Here is a 26,092-nt window from a genome sequence, read left to right on the forward strand (position 1 = left end):
ATACATAGTATCAATGTTGATTTAAAATGCTTAATTACTTTATAGATTAATTTTACTGATTCACCATGACTATGCTCACCAAAATTTTTACGTATTCATCTGAAAGTTTTTACGATAGTGGGTCATTCTTTATACTACACAGGTATCTTAAAAGAAAAATACAAATAAAATAAATTAATTCAAAGATAATAAAATGTAATATGGTAGCACTATTCCATTTCAATACACGACTCTCCACAATTTCTTCTGAAGGATCAAATTTCACACTTACGGATATAATATATAATATATATTATATATATTATTTAAGAATAATTTTTATTTTTTTTTGTATTGTATAAATAAAAAAAGATCCAAATTTAGGAAAACTTTAACTCATATCAATACAGTAAATAAAGATTAATATCGAAACCTAAAAAATATTTTTATCGTTAAATTGATCGAGATTAAAAAATTTCATTTACAGCAAATGAAATGCTGCAATCCTTAACCACGAAATGGATCTCGACCGTTATAATTCTATATGTAAGCGAGGAAGGATGGAAGAGATACTTTGATTACGAGACAATCAAACACATGTTTGGCTCGGTCGTTGAAAAACGACTCGACTGACTTTTGTTCTGTCATTCTGTCATGAAGTCCCACAGTAAATGTCCTACGAAGTTCCGATAATCAGAATACTTACAAAGAGAATTAAATGAATCACATCACGGATGACGGCTGTTATTCGTGACGCAGCAATCTACGAAGTAAGCTTTGCTCCTAAATTTCAATTTCGTTACAGTGACGGTATGCAATAATACAAATATTCGATCTTTGAAATGGATGCAGATAAACAATATTATCTTTAAACTTTTTTTTTCTTTTTTCTTTTAGATTTAATATATGCTATTTTGAAGTTAGCAGATTTACAATTGTTCAAATTTCAGTTTTGGATACATTTTCTTTTATTTATATACTGTACATATAAATTTATTCACTACGTGTCATTTGTGCAAAAACATTATCATCTCTAGTAATAATATTATTCATATACTTTTTCATTAGCCTCACTTGAAGCACTAATATATCGCGGAAATACTTTTGCAAGTGTATATATTTTTGCATCTGAAGAATTCAACTTAGTTCCAATGAGAGGAAAGTAGCATATATCTACGCGTAATTTATCAATTTCATCATCATTCCATGCTCCTTTCATCAAATTTGGATTAATCATATCATTTTCAAAAAATTCACATTCTAATTTTGGTTCTTGAACATTTATGCGAAACCACAACAATTTAAAAATATCTTGAATAAGTTTTGGTGCCATTGCATCAACTTGTTTTTTTCTATTAAGATCATTGATTTTACGATAATTATTCATCATTTTATTGAGTTCGTTGCTAACATGAGCTATAAAGTCATGCATTCGCATATTTCCATCATTATCGATTATATTGTTAAATCCACGATTACCAAGAATTCCATAAACTTGTTGACGTATTTTTATTATTGATGCACCAGTAACCTCATCAGTACCGGCACGAGTTGTTAAGAATAGCTTGATTAATTCTAATAATTCTGTTGCTTTTGATTCGACATCTGATTCAAGTTTAGAGTTTCCACATTGGAATTTAAAAAACTCATGAGAAAACTCGCATATTAAATCTAACACCTTACGTTGTAAAATAGCTTTAATAAAGATCTTATTTGAATTGTTTGCGGTAATTTCATTTAAACAACCATATTCTTGTGCAAGTTCTTGTACTTTTTTAATATTAATATTCATATTAGGTTTCAAATGAGTTACGTAATTTTCCAATATGTTCTGCAATTTTAAGATATCATTTTTTAATTTAACCGAATGATTTAGATCGCCATCACTAAGGAAAATATTTGTTGCAACACCAAGTGCTGATTGATATTTAGATGCCTCTTCTTTAAGTCTGGCATTTTCGTCTTCTAGATCGCGTGAACCATTTCCTTTCTCATCTAAATTTTGTCTTATATAGTTAATATTCTTCTTGTATTTTTCATGTGCTTGCTTAAATTCTTGCTGAAATTTTATTCTTTGATCTCTTAATTGCTGTTCTAAATTTTTGATACAACTTTCCATATATCTTTCCGTATTTTTTTTTGACGATTCTAACTCATTATAACGACCATTTAATTGATTTATATCTCGTTGATAATTTTCTTCTAAAATTTTTAATTTTGAGTCGAGTTCTTGTTTTTCTTTCTGATTTTTTTCAATTATAAAATTATTTTTTTTTCTTTCCTGCAACAAATCATCTTCAAGTTTTTGAACCTTTACTTCTAACTCATAATTGTTTTCTTTCATCCTATTAAATTTTACTGTTATTTCAGATAGTTCTTTTTCACATTTTGTTAGTTCTTGTTTGTAAACATCGCTATAATCATTCAAACTTGATTGAGAAGGATATTCGTCATCTTCAGCTTGATTATTTCGAACGTTATGTTTTATTTTTTGATGTTTGTTTCGGTAAAAATTCATTTTAATGAAAACTAGACTAATTATAATTTTTTTTTTTAACAGATAATGTTATTCATTTTACGGTGTGACAAAAAAAACCGGAAAATTTCTCACATGACATAAATTTGTTTGCATACTCACGTGCGTTTACGACGTCCCATAAATAGAATTTTTGTACGAAATATTGTCGATTAACAAGTAATTTTCTTTTTCTTCAAAATATTAATAGCAGAACTTCCTATTTTACCACAAATAAATTCAATAAACCCATTCGTTGAGTTATTTCACTTATTAATTTGTCGTTGTCTAATAATTCTCGCGTTTTTGGATCTACTGTGCCACCACTACATGAAAATAAAAAAATAAATTTTTTGATTACATATGAATATATGAATTGCAATATAAAAATCATATTAACTTCTCGAATTCAATCAATAATCTCTCCAGCTTCAGCTTTAAATTAAGTATTGGGAGCATTATTATTATCGACAATTTGATTCTGACCCGAAGTAAAATAGGTCGATTTGACTGGTTACTAACGTCCTTAAATTCTTAATATTTTCCCTTTCGATCAAATTTGCAATAATAACGCACTCACTCATTATTATCGTAATCTTATTATTATCGAATTTAGTAGGAACATTTAAAAGAAAAATAAAGAAAAATAAGAATTAAATTACTAAATAATTTTTTGTTAACTAATTTTTTTTTAAAAAAAAAGTATCTTTTTTTACCGTAATTACAATCATAACTGCTACACTACATCATACAAGTGACTATTTATTCCTTTTTAAATATCTTCACCTAATTCATCTTTTGATGCACCTTGTAAAACGTGGCTTACTTCCTAAGAAATGTAATTTAAACAATTCAATTGGGTTTGACAAAGGTCACAAAGATCTTCCTCTTAGTTTTGCTGCTAGTGCCGATAATTCCCATGATATTACTCTTGTGTAGGGAACTAGGAGACATTATAATGACAGTTGGTGTCTTTAAAGATGTTCAGCCGTTCTTCGTTCTTTCGGTCTTATTCGGTCTTTATAGAAAAATCTCTCTGAAATTTTTATGCCGCAGCGGGATTGGCAAAGTCCGATAACTGGCAAAATTGGCCTCTATTCTGCTTTTTTTAAAGCTAGCAGAGACCAAATTAGCTAAAGATCGAAAAAAAATAGATTTTGGTCATAAAAACTAATCTAGTCTTGAATTGGCTGATTGGATTAAACCCAAATTTTGCCACTTTTCAGTCCTTAACCAATTCTACTGCGCCCAAAAATTTAGAGGCGCAACTTCGTTACTTTTTCAAAAAAATTTCCAAAGACCGGCCAGGACCGTTTAAGACCGCAGGACCGAGTCATTTATCAGGCAATTAAAATATCTTGTTAAATAGTAAATATTATTACGGAATAACATAACGTAAGTGTGAATTTTTTTTTGCCACATTTTTTTGCACCAATGTCAACTTTAGAAACTTACTCATAGACAACACAATTAACAAAAAAAAAATTTTAGTTCCATTGATAAGCCATCACTTTATTATTTTGTTATTGTATAAATAAAAAATGAGCGTAAATTTACGTATTATCAACCATATCAATGAATTGATTATAAACCATTATGGGTAAAATTTTATGATTGTGACTAACTTAAAATATTCGTTATTGTTTCTATATACGATTGCCAAATCCAAAGTGGCAATTAATCAAATAATAATTTGTATAAAACAAGTTTATTCCTGTCAACTATGGTTTTTATCATAGATTGTACGATTTTTAATCATTTTAATCCTTTTAGCCCTTTAAATGAAGTTTCTCTTTTAATTTTTGAATGAAGGTTCAATGATGTATGAATGAATATGTGATATAATCAATTGACGAAAAAGTGTTGGTGATTATTGCAAAAGTTCTGCTTGATTATTTAAGGAAAAAACTCGATGATCATTATGGACAATAAATATATGGTTGAAGAATTTTTATCAAAACCAATTTACAAGAGACGATTCCACTAAAATGGCTCTTATATACAATACGTGATATGAGATGTTTGATCCGGTCGTAAAAGAAAAAAATATTACATGATTTGTGTTCAATTTGATAATTGTTATGAAAAAGGTCCTACAGTAAATGTCCTACAATGTTATTAATCGGAGATTTCAATGAATTTTTGATCATCACGAAGATCACTATGACAGCTGTTTTTCGTGACGCAAAGTAAAATTTGCTTGAGACCTGGAGATGCTTTTATTTTGTCAGAAGAGCAAAGAAAGAAACAGTTAAAATTGGCAAAGTATTTAAATTTTTCGAATATTTGAAATAGGTTTACGCCTTTTTAGACTGCATTTAGCAATAAATAAAGTTGTGAATCGATACAAATAAACATTATTATCTTTATTTCATTTTCATCTTAAATTCAATAGAATTTTATTTCATTTTACATACTGTACGTATATACTATATTTATTCATTACATAAAAATAAAATTTACCTTTTGCGCAAAAATGTTATCATCTCTAGTAACAATATTGTTCGTATGCTTATTCACCAGATCTCTCGCGGAAATACTTTTGCAGGTGTATATATTCTTGCGTCTGAAGAATCAAAATCTCGTCCAACCAGAGGAAAGTAGCATATGTCTACGCGTAATTTATTGATTTCATCATCATCATTCCACGTTCCTTTCATCATATTTGGATCAATTATACAGTTACTTTTAAAATATTCAATTTTTATTTCTGGCTCTTGAACATTTGTGCGAAACCAAAATAATTTGAAAATATCTTGAATAAGTTTTGGCGCCATTGCATCAATTTGTTTTTTTCTATTAATATCGTTGATTTCACGATATTGATTCATCATTTTATTGAGTTCGTTGCTAAAATGAGCTATAAAGTCATGCATTCGCATATTTCCATCATTATCGATTATATTGTTAAATCCACGATTACCAAGAATTCCATAAACTTGTTGACGTATTTTTACTATCGAAGCATCAATGACCCCATCAGTTCCTGCACGAGTTGTTGAGAATAACTTGATTAGATTCAATAATTCTTTTGCTTTTGAATCGATATCAGATTCGAGTTTATAGTTTCCATCTCGGAATTTAACAAATTCATTAGAAAACTCGCATACTAAGTCTAACACCTTACGTTGTAAAACAGCTTTAATGAAAAGCTTATTTGGATTTTTTGCAGTAATTTCATTTATACAACCATATTCTCGCGCAAGTTCTTGTACTTTTTTAATATTAATTTTCATATTAGGTTTCAAATGAGTTACGTAATTTTCCAATGTGGTTTGCAATTTTAAGATATCTTGTTTTAATTTAACCGAATGATTTTGATCACCATCGCCAAGACGAATATTTGTTGCAACACCAAGCGCCGATTGATATTTAGATGCTTCTTCTTTCAGTTTTAAATTTTTTTCTTCTAATTCACGCAAACCATTTCCCTTCTCATCTAATTTTTGTCTTATATCACTAATATTTTTCTTATGTTTTTCGTTCGCTTGCTTAAACTGTAGTTTAAAATTTTTTTCTTGATCTCTTAATTGTTGATCTAAATTAATGATATTACTTTCCATATTTGTTTCCATATTTTTTTTTGCTAGTTGTAACTCATCATAACGTTCCTTTAACTGATTGAAATTTTGTTGATACCATTTTTCTGTTTCTTCTACATTTTTTTTTAATTTTAAGTCGAATTTTCGCCTTTCTTCATCCAGTTGTCTTTCGTATTCTCTCTTAATTGTTCCTTTTGAGCTTTGAATATTTCGTTTCTCCTTAGATAATTCACCTTCAAGATTTTGGACTTTTGCTTCTAATGCTTTTATTTGTGAGTTGGATTTTCGCCTTTCTTCTTCCAATCGTCTTTCGTATTCTCTCTTAATTGTTTCTCTTGAATTTTGAATATTTCGTTTTTCCTTATTAGACAATTCACGTTCAAGATTTTTGACTTTTGATTCTAAGTTTTTTGATTTTAAGTCAAATTTTTGTTTTTCTTCTTTTAATTGTTCCTCGTATTCTTTAACTTTTTCTTCTAGCTTACGTTTCATTTTATTAAATTCTACTTTTGTTTCATTTAGTTCATTTTGACTTTTTGTTAATTCTTGTTTGTAAAATTTGCTATAATCTGATTGAGAATTATGTTCGTTGATTTTTTCTTTATGTTTTCCATAGCAACTCATTTTTAACGAAAAATATTCGTCTAATTAATTATAAATTTTCAACTTTTATTTTTTATGAAATTTTTTTTTTAAAAAAAAAGAATAATCATTCACTCATATATAAAGTAATGTGATAATTAAAATTATATCACTAATTCAACAGGTCAAATAACAGGTTTGATTTTTTTTTGATTTTGTCATTCATACATAATTCATATACCGTGTGAAAATGATCCTGAATTAACAGGTTTTGTTTCATTACACTTTTACTCCTCCCCTTATTCCATTTTAAATATAGCCTTATCCAATTTCATCAATCATAAAAAAAGTGTACAAAAAAAAAATTTCATTACGTGCATGTTATATAAACGCACTTTCCTTGATATCTATTGTTTTGTACAGTTTTCAAGAAGTAATATTTCAATAGGTTTTTAATTTCTATTTTAATTGATTATTTTACTGAATTTCTCGTTAAACGTATTGTCATTTCTATGGTTTAATAGATCAAATATTATTCGAAGAAAATTATATTGTACATCAAACGCTCAAATGGACGTTGACCTTTGCTTCGTTATGGACTGCACCGGTTCTATGGGAAGCTACATTGAAGGTGTCAAGAATTCTATCAAAAAAGTGGTAGATTACATGGCAAATATGGAACCAGCAATTAGAATTCGGATCGGTTTCTGTGGCTACCGTGATCATTGTGATGGCTCAAATCGCTTGCAGATTTTTGACTTCACCAATTCTCCCGAAAATTTCAAAAATAGCTTATCGGGTGTTTCAGCTTCAGGCGGTGGAGATACTCCAGAAGATGTCTTAGGCGGTCTTGACGCAGCCGTATCTAGAATGACATGGAGAAATGATATTCGCGTCCTTTTACATATCGGTGACTGTCCGCCACATGGCCGTCGTTTCACTTATACAGATGATAATTATCCGGATGGAGACCCAAATGGTCTAACTGCAGAAGGTGTACTAGGAGAAATGCAGTCGGCAAAAATTTCTTACTTTTTCGGGGAGATTACGGGATTAACCAAAACGATGATTAGTGAATTTAAAAACATAATTGGAGAGTTTAATGTGTTTGATTTCAGGAGCACTCCAGACACGGAGGGATTAGTAGAAAAATTTTTTGATGCTACTTGTTCGGCTATCAATACTGCTATCACATTAAGAGAATAATAGTGTTTGTTTTACCAATAATTCAAATTTTTTATACAAAGTTTAATTTTATTAAAATTATTATTTTATATGAAATGAGAGATTAATTGAGTATTGCTAAATATCACCACTGGTGATTGTCACCTTACCAGAATTAGAGTATAATTTCGGGTAGAATTAAAAATATCATGAAACTCCGCCCACTAATATTCGCTGGTGCGGTGATGATCATCTCGCGGTAATTTTTTGACATTTTCTAATTATATTAAAAAATTTTTTGACGAAATTTTTTTAATTCATCAAAATTAAATTTATCGCGGCATATGAAATGTCTATCCATAATTGCTTTATAAAATGAACTGATTTAGAATACTACACTTAAGACAGTTTAAAGAGTGAAATATATGAAATTTTAGGATTGAAGAAAAAAATGTTTCGCATAATAATCGCGCTTTCATAGTTTTTGCTGATCCCGACTATATAATAATAATAGCTAGAGATTCTGTATTAGATGCTATAATTATCATAAATAAATAAAAATTGAAAATATAATAACACAAAATTTTCACACACATAAATTATTCCATAAATAAAAAATATGAAAGAAATTAAAAAAAAATTACTAACATTTGCTAAGTAACATCACAAGGTTTATTTATCCAATTTTAATACTATTATCTTTAACTTCATTATTTTTATTTTCAGTTTCGTTACTTTTATCTCCTTAATATCTACAGAAAATCCAAGTTCAACTTGATCGCTTGACAACAAACTATCGACTAAATTAAAATATTAGAATAAATAACGTAACTTTTTTTTAAGAATATGAACATATTATAATACCATTTATATAGTAAGTATACTTACTATTATCGGGTATATTAAAATCATAAGGTTTGCTATGAAATGCTATTAAAAATAAATTAATTTTAAAGTTTAACTGCTAATTAAAAAAGTTATAAACAGTAATTATACTGTAATAATCATATATTTACCTTCTTGTTCTTCTATTTATTTAAATCGGTATTAATAATAAAGAATTAATATTTATTTTACAGCAAATAAGCTATCCTGAATTCATAACTTACCCTCAGTCGCATTTCTTGGTTCTGGTAAATTTCCGAACTGATAAAGTTTACTAGTTGATAATAAATGTAGATTAGAACTTGAATTTGAATTGACTTGAGAAATTTGAGAAGAATTATATTCTAAAGTATTAAATTCATTTGCATTATCATTATTGTATGAATCTTCCCGCATTTTTTGAATTTCATCGAAAAGAGTAGCCGCATCAGGTCTTTTTGATGGATTGGCGTCCCAGCATTGTTTCATTATTTCTTTATATTTTGATGGGACTCCTGATCCAATTTTTGGTCTCATACCATTAACTATTTTCATTGCAAGATCATAATTATGTTCGTAAGTATTAAAAGGTGATTGTCCTGATGAAATTTCCCACATAAGTATACCAAAACTATAAACATCAGATGCAAAAGTATATTCTTTTCCAAATATAACCTCGGGTGCTATATAAGGAAGATTTCCATATATACTTTTTAATGGTTTATCAGCAGGTCCACAAAATCCAAAATCACCTATATACCAAAAATCATTATATTGTGAACATAAAATATTTCCAGAATGTAAATCTCGATGAACCGCTCCATCATAATGAATTCTATAAAGTGCATAAATTATACCATAAGCTACATTTATTTTTTCTTTCCATGTACGTTGATACTCTAAATATTTTCTTAAATCTATATCCATTAAACGCATTACAAGCATATAAACTTTATTTATTGGATCTTGAGTTAAACCATAACATCTGACAAATTCTCCATATTTGTTACTTAATGTTAAATGTGATTTTGCCTATAAAAAATTTTAAAAACAATGAAAACAATGTATTACACATTTAAAATTTATAAATTAGAATTTTATTAAAGTTATTACCTCTTCAAACCAGCTTCTATTAGCATTTTCAATATTTTCCAATTTTTTAAGTATTACTTCAAATGTTCCTGTTCTTTTTAATTGTTGTTTTTTGGAGTTCCATTTAATGTATTTTCCATCGATCCAATTTGCTGAATAAATTTCTGAGCATCCACCTCTGGCCCTATATTTAATATTTTGTAAATTATTGTATGGTATCCATTCAATTATGTTATTTGGGCGAAATGATTCAATTTGACATTTTTGTATTAAATAATCAACATTATTATTTCCAGATGTCCAATTTGAAAAATTATTTTTTAAATAAGTTCGGACGCAATGTTCACAATATAATGTAGCCAAGCATTCCAAAGAACAATTTTCGCATAATCTTTTTGTTCCTTTATTACTTAAAACTTTAAAATAATCATAATCTTTTGTTATAAATTTTATTGCTTTTGCTTTTTCATCTATTGTAAGTGATTCATCATCAAGAATTGTTTGTTTTACAAATTCATATCGTTTTATTACGTCATTGCGAATGTAAGAATCTGTTAATGCATCAGCTCTTTGAATTGCAGCAAAAACAAATTCTTGTCTTATATTAGTCATGATAAAATTTAAATTTTAAAATTTTAAGGTAAGAAGTTTTTAATTTTAAAGTAAATAACGTATGGTTACGCTATTATAAATTTGTTATACAAAAGATAAAATAAAACATAACGTTAATCATAACGTATCTGAGTGATAGCCGATACCAAACAGTTACGCATCCATTAATTTTGTACATATAATAAATACTTGTTATTCCATAGATAACTAAATATTTACCGATACCTTAGAGACCCCCAAGGGGGGGGGCATCGGTATATATATAAGTATTTCTTCAGAGCTAGAATTATAATAATACTGGCTACTTTCTAAAAAGGAAATAAATTACTGGTATTATCTAAAAAAAAAACTGGTTTTTGAATTTTTAAATTTGGCTGAATTTGCTCTTTCTCTATTAGTAAAGTATAACTTGTTTTAGATGTGTCTGGGATACTTGTAAAATAGTATCTGACTAAGTAAGTTAAAAAAAGAGTAATGTCAGCTACCATGAAAAATGCATTATATGGTTTAGATGGTTAATTATAGTTAATATTATAAAAATTTTTGCATCTCTACAATTATCTCTCATATATTAAAGCAATAGTAACTAATAAAATATTATAAACATTATCCTATTGGTATATATTACACACAATGAGATAAGCCTAATAAAAGCTTTATATATATTATATATATATAATAGTTTATTATAAATTTACCATTTTATCTTCTTTTCTCTTGCTAAACTTAACAACTAATCAAATTATAATATTTATAACTCATGATTTTATTAATTATAATTTAAAATTTTATTTTTTTTGCTGTCTATTATTTAGAAAAAAAAAATAGAAAGAATAAATATACAAATAAAATTAATAACTTAATTTTAAAGAAATTAGAAGGAGTTATTTGAAACAAGTAATTTAATTGCTTTTTATTTTAGTTTTAAAATTAAAATAAATAAATAAAAAATTATTTATGCTATTTTAGTAATTTTCAGTAAATTTAAATTTATTTTTTATTTTAAATGAATAATACTATTTTTTGCCTTAAATTTTGATTGGTTAATTATTAATATTATATAAAAAATTTATTTATATTTATATTTCATTTTAATTAGAAAAAAAAAATCTTACTTAATATAGACATTTACTGATCAAGTGAAATGCCTTTTTATTGAATACAAACCTATTATAAAGAATATCACTTATATTGAAGGTAAATTTTTTTAAAAAAAACTTAATAAATAATTAAAAATTAATTTTTTTTATTTCTATTTATTTTACAATTAGTTATAGATTTCTAACAATGAAAACTTAATTTATAAAAATTATTAATTAAAATTAAGAAATATATTTTAATAACAAATAAAAGGAATAGAAAAAATAAGGAATATAAATATAATAAATAAACAAAATAAAATAATAATTGCCAAAAAAAATTATTAATATAACAAATAATAAAATATAAAAAAATAAATCTCACTTTTCAGTTAACTATCAAAGCATATCAGAACTCTAGAAAATTTTCAGATAAATAAAAAAAAATTATGTATCTTTTCTTTTTAGTTAGACTAATAATATATATTATATAATTATTAATTAAAATCTTATATTCCACTTAATAAAATCACATAATTTATAAATATTATATTATTAAATCCAATAAGCAGTTAACTTTATAATAAATCTACAATTATATAACATATATTACTTTTTTTAATTTTAGTTAGTAATTGTCCAGAACGAAACGAAGGAAGATCAGCATGCATTTTAGTAATCCGGGTCCAAATAAAATTAATCTTGTAGCCCAATGTAAGCGTTTCATAATTCCAGGTGTAAACGATAATTTATAAATTATCATGCTAATGTAGTAACATGTTGTATTTAGCTATCCCAAATTGATGTGATGTATGCAATCAACCATTTGCATCAAAGAAACCCTTTAGAACATAGTGTTCATACCAGAAGGCTAAATCGTGAAAGGAATGCTAAAAAAGCCATCTTCTAATCCCGGATCTGATTTCGAGGACTTATATGACTATGACGAAGGAAATAAAGTTAGCTCCAGCCATTAATTACAAACGATTTAAAAGCCCTTAGTGAGGGGTTTGAGAACTTGTGGCGATGAAGATGGTAGTGTGCGGGGGCTGATACTCCTTAGCATAAATAGAAATATTCTATCATGTAGCCGTGCGTTTTATGTGGTTATTGATCTAATCGCAAGAAATAACGCGATTGTAGCATGTCAAAGAGGGTTGCTAAAACAAACGATTCCGATTTGTACTTATTTTCATTAATAAAGCGAGGCTTTACATTTGCAAATATTTGAATAATTCCATTGTGTGAAACGTGCATACCAAAATGCTAATATATTTTTTCGATTTGATGGAACTTTAATAAATGTGCAGTATCAATCGCCATGTATCACGGGAACAAGTCAGCTTTTTGCATGTATTAATAATAAAAAAAACCCTTTGTTGATCCAGGGACACGATCCCATGATTTTAAGGAGTATCTGTTGATCTGATTTTTGTGATAAATCATATAAAACGTAATTTCCCCCAAAGATTTATTCTAAAAATCGATCCTTAAACGCACTACAAATCTTATAAAAAGGTGAGGACTTATTTGGTGAATCCTTTTATCCGCCTTGTGTAAGTAAAGCAAAAAAGGATCAAAAGAAATATTCAAACTTACCACTATTAACATCAACAATATCAACAATCAATCAAATGAGTATATTCCGCAAAGTAATAGCGAAGTTGGTTTGTTTGATTTCTTGACTTGATTCTAGAAAATCGCCATCACAATGCTAATCATTTTCCCGGTTCTATAGATGCTCAAAGATAAGTCGGTATTACCTTTCTTGATTCTTTCCGCACATTTGATATTCGCCGAGAAATTGGGATCATTGTCATGTGTTTAATCAGCGCAGTATTATTTCTATCATCAAATTTTCGTCACATGACATGCAGAGATACAGTGTGTAGTATATCGAATAAAAACTTCCCAGTATCACCGTAGAAAAATCCTTTCGCATCCATACAGATTATTGGTGTCGTTTACGAGATTATGGGTGTCATTTGTATCAGCCTATTTAATGAATTAGCTTTTATGAACGATAAGCACATTATATACACAAATTGAAACATACCCGTATATCTAATCTTTCGAAAAACGTGGCGATGTCTTTACGTTTGAATGTAGCCTTGGCGCTTTTAATCAACTTAGTAGCTTTGTTCCTTACTCTTTGGAGCTGCCCATGGACTTGAGCTTATCGAACGAAGTTGGACTTAATAATTTCATCAAGGTCTTCTGATCTTAGACGTTCACACACTTTTGCTAATTATTTTAAGCAATCAATGAAAGCCCAATTATCAAAATTCGCTCTATAAAAGTATGAAGAAAGTCCGTCTGGAATATTCATCTATAGAAAGTCAGAGTAATCGTTAACATAATGAAAAAATAAGGTAACGAATCACTGCTTAATTCTAATTAAACATGTTCTTGATTTAAAACATAACAAAAAACACAAAAATGGCATTGGCACCATGGGATTCTGGAAAGAGCATGTCATACGAATTTACTAGAAGGTTTACAGCGTAAGTCCTAGTAGGCGTGCAAGGCTCTCTTCCCAAGCATTGGTCGCGGGGTCTCACATAAGTGGACAGGTCCACACGAACATAGGAATCCCACAGTGCCCAATACACTGGAAAAAGTATGTCACACGGATTTAATAGAAGGTTTACAAGTAAGTCCTAGTAGGCGTGCAAGGCCCTCTTTCCAAACATCGGCTGTAGGGGTCCCACACAAACATACAGACGTAGGGTATTGTATAATGCCCAAAAACATGATCGAAAAGAAACGGTACTAAACTTTAATATCTTCAGCATCCTCAACTTTAATCCTTTACTAGGAGACTCTATATAATGGAAGCAAATGGTATAAGTCGCTATCAACGTTCGCAGTATATGTTTGGAAGGTGCTTACCCTCATTATCTTTGAGTTCATTAATCAAGTCTACAATGGCTAATTGCTTTCGGTCAACTTAAAAAAAGCGCGACCGGTGACTTTTTTATCGCGAATAATATTCAAGTCGTCATCGTCAAGTTCCAAGTTTTCTTTTAATAAGTCGACAAGATCGTTCGTGTTATGTTTTTAATCTCTTCAGTGAGTGAACGAGAATTATTTTGTTAAATTACAAACAGTCATGATTTTCTACGTCGAAATTAGAACTGACACGTGATTTGTGAAATGAGGGAGTTATGATTATCGAGCATCCTTAACCTATGTAGACCTTTAACCTAAACTGATAAGATTTGGTATATAATAAGATGATTATTATGTTTTTCGATTCATATGTTCTAGTTCTGTTTGCTCTGTAGCTTCGTTTAAAGGGCTTGCTAACTAAGGCATCACCTTTTTATATGATTTGCAGTGTGTCTAAGAATTGATTTTGGAACGTTAATATGACCGCATTACGAAAATCAGATCAACTCGGCTCATAACAAGATGCTACCTATCAACAAGAGAACATCAGTTTAATCCATGCAATAATCTCAAGCCAAACTTTTGATCGATTATTCAATACTGCATACTGCGATCGTCATCCAATAAAATCGGATTCGCAAATGTTTCCGTTTCTTAATATACGTATACTTGTTATGTATGAATCTTTTCTAGGATCACTAGGATCATTATAATCGCTTAAAGCAACAGTTTGTGATAAAAGACGAACGATAAAGATATAATAAAAGTAGCTGATTAATAAATAATTTATTAAAATAATTTTCTATATAAATAACGTAGCGAAGTCAAATTATCGTCAACTGTGACTTGTAAGTCCCACATTAACGAAAATGAATAAAATTATTTTTCTAAATAAATAATTTGCAAAATATATCATAACATATATACCGTCATGGATCTTTGTATAGATTAGCGATCAGATGAATGATTTGAAGAGAATAGTAAAAAAAAAAAAATGAATTATCGGTGTTATGCTATACAGGAAGAGGTTATAAATTCAAAAACAGAGGGACGGAGCGTATGTAAATGAATTGTTCTATTAGGTCATTAAAAGCTAAGGAGAATACATTATAAAGATTCTAAAAAAAAATTGCTATAATAATTATTAAATACAAGTTGTCATTAAAAAAAAAAGGAAAGGGGATTACGATGATTTATATGGAAGTTTTGCAATTATTGTATTAATCATTTGTTAGAATCGGCTTGCTTTGCACACTATAAAGTTGTGTCGTTTCCACGTGAACTAAAAAAAAATAATAATTAGATAAACCTTTTATTGATTAATTATTAAATAGGAATTTAAATACCTGTAACAGTCGAATTATTACTATGTCGTTTTGTAATTTCTCTATATGAATGAAACATAAATTAAGTTAAAGCATTTTTTTTTTAATATAAATCTTTTAATTTATCGTTATATTTTATACTCACAATAATATCATAACAATATGTAAAACGATCGTAAAAGTTGGAAATATTACATAAGTTAAAATACAAAGTATTAAATTCAAAGTGAACATTGTACGAGTTTTATCAGGAAAAAAGAAAAATACAATAGATATTGCAATTAATAAAAAATTGATTCCACAAAAAAAATTAAATAACATCATCTAAAAAAACAAGTATTCATTACGTTAGTAATAATAATAATAATAATAAATGAAGAAGACAAATCAAATTACCTTTCGAAGATATTTCTTAAGCTTTAATTTATTTTGTTGAAATACAAAAGAAAGATGATTTCTATCATTTTCGAAATTGTCTTCTTCAGATAAGATAAAACTATTTTTCGTTAAAGTAATTAAAATTACTCCATAATATAAAAATAAAAAGCTAATAAATAAACTGCTAACTAATAATGGAACTTCTAAAATTGGGTATGATTTTTTCTCCTGATTATAAAAATAACTTTTTAATAATGAAAAAATCAACATGATAAATACGGTAAATACTGAAACAGACCAAAAAGTAAGGTTTACGCTTTGATCTTCTGGAATCCAAATTTTTTTCGTGGGTTTTTTGTTATGTGAACAATTATTTGTAAATTGGTCAAATGTTAAACGCGGCATGAGATGAAACATTCCCTTAATGTATAATAAAATTGCAATTATACCAGGACTCCACGAAAGATCGTATATCATAATAACTATGAATATTTTATCAGTGAATAATCCTAATAATACGACAAGACTTGCAAAAGAACGTACTGAAAGAAGTTTATTTATCAGATTTTAATATATAAAGATAGATTAAATCAAGAGTATAAAATACTTACATAAATAATATAATATAAACCATAAAAAGAATAAGTTCATAGGAAGCCACGCTTCTTTAGACCAAAACTTTACATTTAAACGAAGTTTAAGTTTCCAACAAATTAATGATGCTGAGATCAGGATGAATATACAATTTAAACATGTGTTTAATATAAGAAGTATTTGATAAGTTTTTTCATCATTTTTACAATCAATGATATCATATCTCCATCTGTGATTTAAATACTATGTCATTAAACTTCAAAATTTTTTATAATGATAGCAGAATTTGAAGAACAATACTTACTCGCACCTATGTTCATCGGAGGTATCCATCTCAGTTCGTACGCTACGATATAAAATTAGGGAAATAAATTCAAAAAAAAAAAAATTTCTTTTTTCAAAAAAAATATTTTTATTATTTTACATATCATATTTATTATAAACAAAAACAATTTACAATTAATATAATTAATATATCAATTAAGGAACAATAATGATTCCTTTTTAACTTGTCTATATGTTAACTGTATTGGTTTATCCTTCTCAATTGATTTGCGTCGTTGAGATGTTCAAAATATTTGTTGGTTAATAAATTTTGTGATATGTCTGAATTTCTGGATTAAACCTTCCATCCATATACTCATTTTTAAAATTAGAAACTTATCTGCATATAATTTGTTTACAAATCTACAAATCCCAAATAGTAAAACAAAACAATCGTAAGTTTACATTATATTCGTGAAATCAAAATGCGTATTGGCTGTCTTTCGTTCTTAGAAACAAATTTGGTGTCACATTATCTAGCCCTAATTAACAAACTAGTTTATTTGTTAGTATAAACAAAATAATGATACTATGCAACATGATCTACCATATTTGTACTCGATAATGTTTCACCCAACAAATTAATCCTGGAATGAATTAAAAGAAATCGTAAAATCTTTGGAACATACCAATTTTTTATTGGTTCTATTTTTAATTGAAGATTCTATATCGGTTCTATACTGATTTATTACGATATGTTCGATATGTTGATATTCTTCTTTTTTTTTTGCGGGTTGTTTTTTAAATGCAAATACAAATTCTGAATGCTGATTGGTCTGAATTTTTTTCAAATTCTCTGTGACCTGAATGCTAAATGTGGAAATTATATCATATGGCAATATAGAATGTATTTTCGATGAACTTCTGTTGAAAATCGAATTTTTCATATTGACTAACATTACTTACATATCTCTTCAGGGAGTGAACTATATAATGTCGTTTGTATTTTCCAAAAAGAAGTTTTATTTTCATGTGTATAACCTTATGGCAATGAAATATGTAGATATTACAATTATGAAAGCCGTAGTGATGTACTTAAATGACCTAATAATACATACATGCCATGTGTAAAGCAAATTTCAATATTTAACGATTTGAATTTGGATGATTTTATCACCTTTTCTCTAAATCAAAGAAGTTTTTAATCGAATCAATTTTATAGGTGAATTTCGTTCAAATAAAGTCCGTGCATATGTACTAAATTGGTTCTCGGTTTTGAAATCATGGCTATGATCTACGAAGTCTGATTTGCGGACATAAGTATTTTTTAACTAAAATCTTATGCAGGTGTTTTACGTATTTTTAGTACAATTTTGGTGGATCATATATAATATTATTATATTATAAATATGTTACATATACTGGAAGAGTAACTCATTAACTTGTTTCTAGTATTTTTTTTATCATATTGGATCAACTAATGTATTATTGAAAAAAATACATATCGCTAGGTGATGGAAAGAAGTATTATTTTGACTATTTTGGCCGAAAGGATTATTTGAGATCATAATTGTTTAACTATAAAAATGCAAATAGTACGACGAAGTATTTAGTAATTTAAGAAAATCTTTCCACTGTCTTGGCAATATACAGTAAATAACCTAAGCCACAACGATATATGAATTAATCTACTAATACTATTATAAACATATTCCACTTTTCGAAGCCAGAGTAATAATAATTTGATGTGTCTATATCTTGACACAAAGGAAAATGTTTCGTTCAAATTTATGGTATAGCATGAGGTTTAAATATTGACATCAAAATAAAACCGCTGATAAATGTCAAACAATCTAGATGGATGAGAAGCGAGTGGCTGTAATTAAATATTGACGCTGTATGGATGCATACCAGGAACCACTGAAATTGTAAACGTTGATCAATCTGGTTATTGCCATTATATAGTAAGAGCCAAAAATCGTTACTTAATAGGTATTCATTCAATCATTCCCAACAGCTTGAATTAAAATTGCACTCTTAAAAAAAAAATAAATGCAACAAGTTTTTTCAGATTGGTAAAATCCATCATTATTATATTATAATATTGATAAATCCGAAAACTTTAATAAATCTTGGAGAAAAGATCCATGCAATTATCAAGAGGATCACTGCAATCCACCTCTTCTTTGTACGAAACTCGTTCATGCAAAGTTCATCGTAAGTATGAGAGATTTAATTAAATTTGGACTAAACAAGAAAAAAAAAATCGATGTGAATAATCCAGCTTGTGTCGTTAAACAGCTAAATACTTTCTCTAGTTATCTCATAAATCTCGTAATCCTCGTAAATCCCGTAAATACTGAAAATACCATATTTGCTGAATCTCATATAAATCGTTTTTATATATATAATAAAATAGCTTTGGATAACCTTATTGCAAAAGAATATAATTAAATAGATACCAACATGTGAAGAATAAATAAAAATTCATGACATGCAGCGAACTAAAAAAGAATAATTCGGCCCTCTAAAAGTATACATAAAGTTATCATTGAACTCATTATTGTAATTCCTATCTCTTATTTATCGGGTTATTGCTTATTTGTGTAACTATAATGGCCATTGCAACTTCAGGGGTTAAATCTCCTCAAAAATCATTAAATAGCTTGTAGTTTGTCATCATTATTTTCGCAAAAAAACAACGAGAAAACATTTTTGTGAAAAATGAGAGAACTTATTTGTCGTATAATTGTCATAGGCGGGCGGCCAATATTGTGCATTTGTGCTTCGCATCATATTATATGAAAATTATGCCTCGCATAAACTGAATTTGTAAATTTAAATAAAAAATATGCTCCACACAAACTCAATTTATCAATTTTAAATGAAAGTTGTGCTTCGCACATCAATTTAAGTGCTGGTCTTGATATAATCAGTTCAAATTATGCAGATCTGGGGGTGAATTAAAAAAGGAAACTTCAAATGAAGATAAACATTATAAAGTTTCTGATTCGTTCAATAAAACTAACCTTTTTATAATACAAAACGCACTTCTGGTTTGGTAGTTGATTTTACTATAAAAAGAATATTATCATATTTAAGTACATCCCCAAAATAAGCACTATGAAAATCCTTTGTATAAATTTTAATCAATAATTGTAGAAGTACAGTATTACTATCACTAATTACTTTTGTCATTAGTTTCACTTATTACCAATTTCTTTCTTATCTTATTTGTCCAGTTCACGCTTGCTTTAACCTAATGTCTGATCATAAAAACATTAAGATTAAAGTTCATCATCTCAAAATTAATAAAGCTGTACAACAATTCAGATGATCATCAGATAGTATTTGGCGCAGCTTGATAAAAAAAGACAAATATTTTACGCTCGAAAATAAGTAGTAAAGAAAGGTTGCTTATTTTCAATAAATATGGTATTAGTAAATTGCTATTTCTAAAATTTATTACAAACTCATTAATATTCTGTATTTCTTGAAAATTCTACTTCTTCTAAAGTACAAAGTAAAGCTTTAAAAGTTCTAGTGTAATTGCAATTCAATTTTAAATAGTATTAGCTTTGAAATTGAAATTTTTTTCAAAAAAAGTTTGTAAATAAAATAGATATATATCTGATCATTTGATGCAGAACATTTGTTATTTTTAAAAAAAATTTTTTGTCAATTTGGTCCTCTTTTTCCAGCATTCAGTCCAAATATTTCTTTTTTTTTTTTGTCAATATTTCCATTCAAAAGTATGATTTTTATTAGTTCTTTAATTTCTGGTTTTTATCCTTTTTATCATTTCTTGATAATTTATTGTTTGCTTTTCTTTTAATATGCCATTTACAAAAAAAAAATATTATTTCTATAAAAGAATAAATATAAATTAACAAATGACAAAAAGCTACAAAACAATATTATAAAATTTATATATATTATTGTATTTTATATATTTTAATTATATTCCAATTATTAAATTGATTAATATATTTATATTACAAATAAAGGAATTATTAAATTTATTATTTTTAATAGGAGTTTACTATTTATTACTATTGTAAACTATATTTTATTATATTTATTATTTTATAATAAAGTTATTAAATAATTAAAAATTATAAATTCTACCTTCAAATTTAACTAAAAATTTAAAATTTACTAAAAATTTATTCTTTATTTTATACCTATAAAATTCTATTAATCACTTTAAATCTTAATATTTTTTTTTTTTTTGCAAAGTAGTGCAATTTGTGAGTTTATTAATTATATAAAATACAGAAAATTCTGTTACATGTATAATTAATTTGCTTAAAACTCCAAACCAGTCCTTCATCTATAAGATTGCTCCTGTGCCCTACTATCACCTTATGAAATTCTCATAGTAGCTATCAGATTATATAGAATCATCATAATCATATGGTTTTAGTAAATGTTTTTACTACTCTCTAAACAAAAGGAAGTATTATGTTTGTATTTATACAATTTGATATTATTATATACCTTTCAAATTACTCTATTTCCTTCTTTAACAAATTAATTTATATATTGTTTTGTTTTTTCTAAAGCAACTGACACTGTTCATTACGCTTGAAAATTTTTCTTCCTTTCAGGTCATACACACCACCTTCTATTTGCTAAGTTGGAATTCTCTCATATACAATATATTGTTGTGCTGATATTTTTTTCTTTAGGTCTTGCTTTTTGATTCCTTTTGTATGTTCCTGGTTCAGGACAGGACCTGGAAATAGTTTGCTAATTTTATTTTTGACAACCATGTCTATTTGTGGAACTGCAAGGTCTGTGTCACTACGAGAGCTTCCGACAGAGTTAATACAGTTTATTCTAAAACATTTTGCGATACAGGATCTTAAAAAATGTCACAGTATAAATAATATATGGGGAGATGAAGTGATTCAAGAAATTCGCAGAAGATTGTACATTTATTGATTTTAAAGAAACTGTTAAAGCACAAACTGTTAAAGCACTGATCAATTCCCGATCTCTGTATAGCAGTATTAGCAAAGCACTTGCCAAAAAAATAGACTTATATATTTGTAGGGAATTTGGTTCAAGATATCCCACAGTAAAAGAACTTGCCATTGGCACACCAAATGCTGATAAGAAAGTGATGATAAGAGGATGGATTAAAAGAGAAAAAGTTGCCGTCACTTTGCCAAATATATTTGATGGGTTAAAACCACCTTCGTATTTGGGAATAGATACAAAAACTTTCGTAGTTGTTGACAAGCCTGAATATGATTTGGTTTAGGTAATAATTGGCTAGTAAGATTAGGATATAGGATTGATGAACGCGATGCAAGATATTGGGAAGATAATGAAGAGAAAAGACTTTATTATGTAATAAATAACATTGATATACTATCTCCTTCATTATATACATTCTACGAATAGTTGTTTTCTGATTTTACCGCATTCAATTCAAATGGGGAGGTCATAATAACCAAGTTTTTCAAACATTATACGGCTATGGACAACCTTGATCTAAGTGAGTATTATGATTTGGAATACTCTGAAACAGACTCTGAATATTGAAACAGACTCTGAATATTCTAGCTCTGGCTCCAAAACCGAATCAGAGGATGAAGATATCTATAGTAATAATGTGTCTCCTCCGATAATTATGGGTACAGCTGAATAATTATCTTAGACAAGCAGATAGTGCACAGAATATTATTTCTGCGTTTCTTAGTCGAGTTAACATTACCCTTACCTTTACTGGAACCGGTAAGCTTCTACCGACCTAACTAGCCCAGTGCGGTGATCACCAGCTCGGAAGAATTTTGCTGAGCGACAAATTGTACGACAGAATAAATGGAAGGTCCGTGCCGACCGTGCGACATCAGTATTAATTTTCGCAAATAAAATACAACCACAAACGCGAGAGGAATGTGAAAATGCTTTGTTGCAATACAGGGCTAACCTATAAGTTAATATTAACGTCAAAAGCATATGTTACGAAGGGCGGAAGACTTTGCAATTCTGAGATCGTCAGGCGCAAAGCTACTTAGAGTCTTGCGAGAAAGATAGCTAAATTAAAAGGAATCAAGATTCCGATTTCATGTACCTTCTTGGTTTTTTTGGCATCATACGACAATGTTAATCATATACCTGCTGGCTTTTTATTATTCCGCTGATAACAGTAAAGAGATATAAAGCGTGAAAGAACAGGCAGAAGTTCAACTAACCCTCCCGCGAAAAATTAAGGTGCGTATATGCAAGTGTTTTCATGCAAATAATCTCATTAAGGATCAGGAATCCAGTATGACTGATATTACTCTCAACTGCTGTATTGTTTCTAATGATCTTCTATGTGATAGAACAATTACAATTGATAGGGGACAAATAGTTAGCGCTCTTGAAACCGCAATTCAAAACAATCTAGGGGCATCTTTTAATAACATTCCTCTAAATTCATCCTAGCAGTGTTGATGAAAGACGTATGCAATCGCAGGCTTTAATTTAATGACCAACCTCATACAGACTACGTTCATATCAAAGCATATCCCGTATTACCAGAAAAAGAATAATTTTTTGTATTATGCAGTACGATATATTCACATTTTTATATACTGTTAGCCAGTTTCCGGCAATGATTTATTATTACATGTATAACGGGCTACGCCCTGACTCTTTTATTAATAAAATTTGATTACATTTGTCATGTAACATTGAATATTTTTGCCCTGCATGTAAAATTATTAACCATGACATGACAGTTAATGATACTGCAGTTAACCTATCTGAGCTTGATTTATTAAGACAGCGCAACGCTGAGCTGAAGGCCGAGCTTGAGGCAGAGCGTGAAGAAAAGAGAATAAGTGCTTTTTCATTTATGGAAGAAATTGACAAGCTTAAAAAGAAGAATGCTGACCTCTTTACTGAGAATTTCGATCTTAAGGTAGCGAATTTCAGGAAGTAAGGTTGCTTGCCGAAACCTAGGGGTTTAGGCAAGATGGCGTTTCGCCGAAAAGCGAAATTCTGCTAAAACTATATTAAAATTATATTAAAAAACTGGCGAAACTTTGGAGAATGGCGAAACTGCCGAAACTTATTATAAATGCTGAAACTGCTGAAACTCTGCCGAAACTATAATAAATCTATAGTAAAATTTTGACGAAACTAATCGTAGGATTTTGAAGAGGTTTAGACAAGCAACCTTATCAGGAAGGAACAAGAACTAAAAAATATGGAACTTGAGAATAGACTCGTGAAGGTAGAACAGAGCTCTTCGGTGGATGAACAACCACGGGACCAGTCCAACAATGCCAGCAGTTCTGCAGAGAATGAACAAGGTTCTCCAGTGGATGCTTGCTCCGCTTTCTTAATCGAGGAGCATAAGAAAGGTATTAGTGAAGAGATAAGGCAGAGGAATAGGGAGAAGAAACTCCAGCGTGAATCAGCTGGCCAGGATAGCTCTTCCTCAGAATTATCTCACGAAACAGAGATTATTGAAGGTATTGCGAATTCTGCTGTGGATTCGAACACCATTAGCGATCGGAGTGCTTCGGAAAAAATAGGGAAAACTGTATCCCAAGGATACGATCAGAGTGCTTCAGAAAATTTGGAAGAAATCGGGAAAACCGTATCCTTGGGATACGATCAGGTGGCTTCAGAAAGTTTGGAAGAAATTGAGAGCAAAGCTGACTATCAAGATAAATCGGTGGTAGGACCGAGCATAGTAACCGAATTCGTACAAGGTTTGTTGGAAGAGCTACTCTCATCTGACAATCAACTTCTGAAAGATGTAAAGTTTTCTTCTCCCAAAACTATAATTTCCGGATCGATAAGTATTAAGAGACTTGCCAATTCATTCTGCCAAGCAAATGGTGCAAGAAATAGATCGATCACAACAAAGCGATCAGAAATTACAACCTGGCGTTTATTCTCAGAAAGATTTGAAAACAAGGTCCTGGAACCTAGGGCTGAAAATAAGAAACTTGCGGATAGAACTGCAAAAACACAAATTTATTCTGAAATGAAACCATACCTTACAGATATTTCAGATGAATATTTATGTGTGAAGGCCTTTAAGGCGAGAAAATTAACAAGTTATTTGGGTTTGAATATGATCCTGTAACTCTGAAAAAGATTGATGGTATACCAGGGTATATGGTTAATCGGGTCACCTATAGTGCTGACAGAATTTCAAAACTCACTAATCCTCAAATCGAATACATCATAGAACAGGTCAAAGAAGACAACCACTAGTCCTGTAAACGAAATCTCTGAGAGTGTGGCGGTTACTTCAGCTTATGATTCTAACTCAGATGACTGCCTAGCTGGAATTACGGAGGAGGTCACTGGGGTGGTAAGGTGCCTCCGAATTCAGAATCTGACTCCAATTACGACAAATCTATGGAGCGAATCTATGATGAACTCACACACAAAGAAGTAGCGAGGTTAGAAGCACTAGAGGCAATTAAGTCACAGCCTAACATTGACTTCGTTCTCGATGATGAAAAAATGGACGATAAACCTGAAGATATTAATATATTCGATGACATAGACTTTGATCTCGACGAGGAAATAATGGACGATAAACCTGTCGACTCGAATTACCCGATCAACGCTCGAACAGAAGGAGTTTTGACAGGCATAATCTGGTCGAATACCTGCGGAATATCTTAGAATGTATTAGTTTTTTTATGTGTCTATTATGATTAAATAAAGTACCATTTTTGCATATAATCCATTGCTCGTTCATGTGACTAACCGCAGCTGCAGTGCTTGTTTTGTCCTCACGGTCATTTTTTGAATCATGTGAGAAAAGTCACAAAATCATACCGCAGTAAACGTCATCGATATCATATGTAAAATATGCCGCAGTATAGTGTTAAAAAACAAGTCATACCTGTAAAAAATACTGACCAATAAAATCGTTTTCCTGAAAGTTCTGGCATAAATTTTTGCGTATCGCAGCTAAAAAAATACGTATATAATTCTATCCCTAAAAGAGACCACAAGGACCAAGTGATGCCGTCGAGGTGATCAAAGTAACTCATCTACCGCATCGATCGGCTGCATTAACAATAAAAATGGGCATTATTTTTGCACATCCCATTAATAATCCACCATGAAATAATAGCTTGCGTATTTGTTTGCATTAATCAATCCAGATTACGCATATAGTTTACTACCAAATTAGGATAAGTTTGCGTAACTCAATTCATTATTTCATGAATAGCAATT

The 26,092-nt window shown here is 29.1% G+C and overlaps 7 protein-coding genes across 7 annotated transcripts; 3 read left to right on the forward strand and 4 right to left on the reverse strand.

Annotated features, from left to right (window-relative positions):
• Positions 1-910: 910 nt before the first annotated feature.
• OCT59_011963 (uncharacterized protein) lies at positions 911-2,497 on the reverse strand (the record flags this gene model as incomplete). Its single annotated transcript, XM_025309893.2, has 1 exon — positions 911-2,497. One exon carries the CDS (start codon positions 2,495-2,497, stop codon positions 1,025-1,027), a length of 1,473 nt encoding a protein of 490 aa, XP_025188437.1. The 3' UTR covers positions 911-1,024.
• A 2,513-nt stretch (positions 2,498-5,010) lies between these two features.
• Positions 5,011-6,727, reverse strand: OCT59_011964 (uncharacterized protein; the record flags this gene model as incomplete). Its single annotated transcript, XM_025309894.2, has 1 exon — positions 5,011-6,727. Exon 1 carries the CDS (start codon positions 6,658-6,660, stop codon positions 5,011-5,013), a length of 1,650 nt encoding a protein of 549 aa, XP_025188438.1. The 5' UTR covers positions 6,661-6,727.
• A 263-nt stretch (positions 6,728-6,990) lies between these two features.
• OCT59_011965 (uncharacterized protein) lies at positions 6,991-7,900 on the forward strand. The gene is made up of 2 exons (XM_025312975.2): positions 6,991-7,051; positions 7,143-7,900. Exon 2 carries the CDS (start codon positions 7,189-7,191, stop codon positions 7,822-7,824), a length of 636 nt encoding a protein of 211 aa, XP_025188439.1. The 5' UTR covers positions 6,991-7,051; positions 7,143-7,188; the 3' UTR covers positions 7,825-7,900.
• Positions 7,901-8,454: 554 nt separating this feature from the next.
• On the reverse strand, positions 8,455-9,063 carry OCT59_011966 (uncharacterized protein; the record flags this gene model as incomplete). The annotated part of the gene is made up of 4 exons (XM_066134136.1): positions 8,455-8,582; positions 8,671-8,712; positions 8,799-8,810; positions 8,892-9,063. 4 exons carry the CDS (start codon positions 9,061-9,063, stop codon positions 8,455-8,457), a joined length of 354 nt encoding a protein of 117 aa, XP_065989429.1.
• A 6,478-nt stretch (positions 9,064-15,541) lies between these two features.
• OCT59_011967 (uncharacterized protein) lies at positions 15,542-16,951 on the reverse strand (the record flags this gene model as incomplete). Its single annotated transcript, XM_066134137.1, has 6 exons — positions 15,542-15,603; positions 15,668-15,708; positions 15,792-15,970; positions 16,043-16,566; positions 16,636-16,847; positions 16,923-16,951. The coding sequence occupies 6 exons, from the start codon at positions 16,949-16,951 to the stop codon at positions 15,542-15,544; spliced, it is 1,047 nt and encodes a 348-aa protein (XP_065989430.1).
• Positions 16,952-21,655: 4,704 nt separating this feature from the next.
• Positions 21,656-22,151, forward strand: OCT59_011968 (uncharacterized protein; the record flags this gene model as incomplete). Its single annotated transcript, XM_066134138.1, has 2 exons — positions 21,656-21,816; positions 21,893-22,151. The coding sequence occupies 2 exons, from the start codon at positions 21,656-21,658 to the stop codon at positions 22,149-22,151; spliced, it is 420 nt and encodes a 139-aa protein (XP_065989431.1).
• A 1,461-nt stretch (positions 22,152-23,612) lies between these two features.
• OCT59_011969 (uncharacterized protein) lies at positions 23,613-25,531 on the forward strand (the record flags this gene model as incomplete). Its single annotated transcript, XM_066134139.1, has 3 exons — positions 23,613-23,801; positions 24,051-24,976; positions 25,183-25,531. The coding sequence occupies 3 exons, from the start codon at positions 23,613-23,615 to the stop codon at positions 25,529-25,531; spliced, it is 1,464 nt and encodes a 487-aa protein (XP_065989432.1).
• Positions 25,532-26,092: the final 561 nt, after the last annotated feature.

The sequence above is a fragment of the Rhizophagus irregularis genome, chromosome 2, assembly GCF_026210795.1.
Source record: "Rhizophagus irregularis chromosome 2, complete sequence".
Taxonomy (NCBI): Eukaryota; Fungi; Glomeromycota; class Glomeromycetes; order Glomerales; family Glomeraceae; genus Rhizophagus; species Rhizophagus irregularis.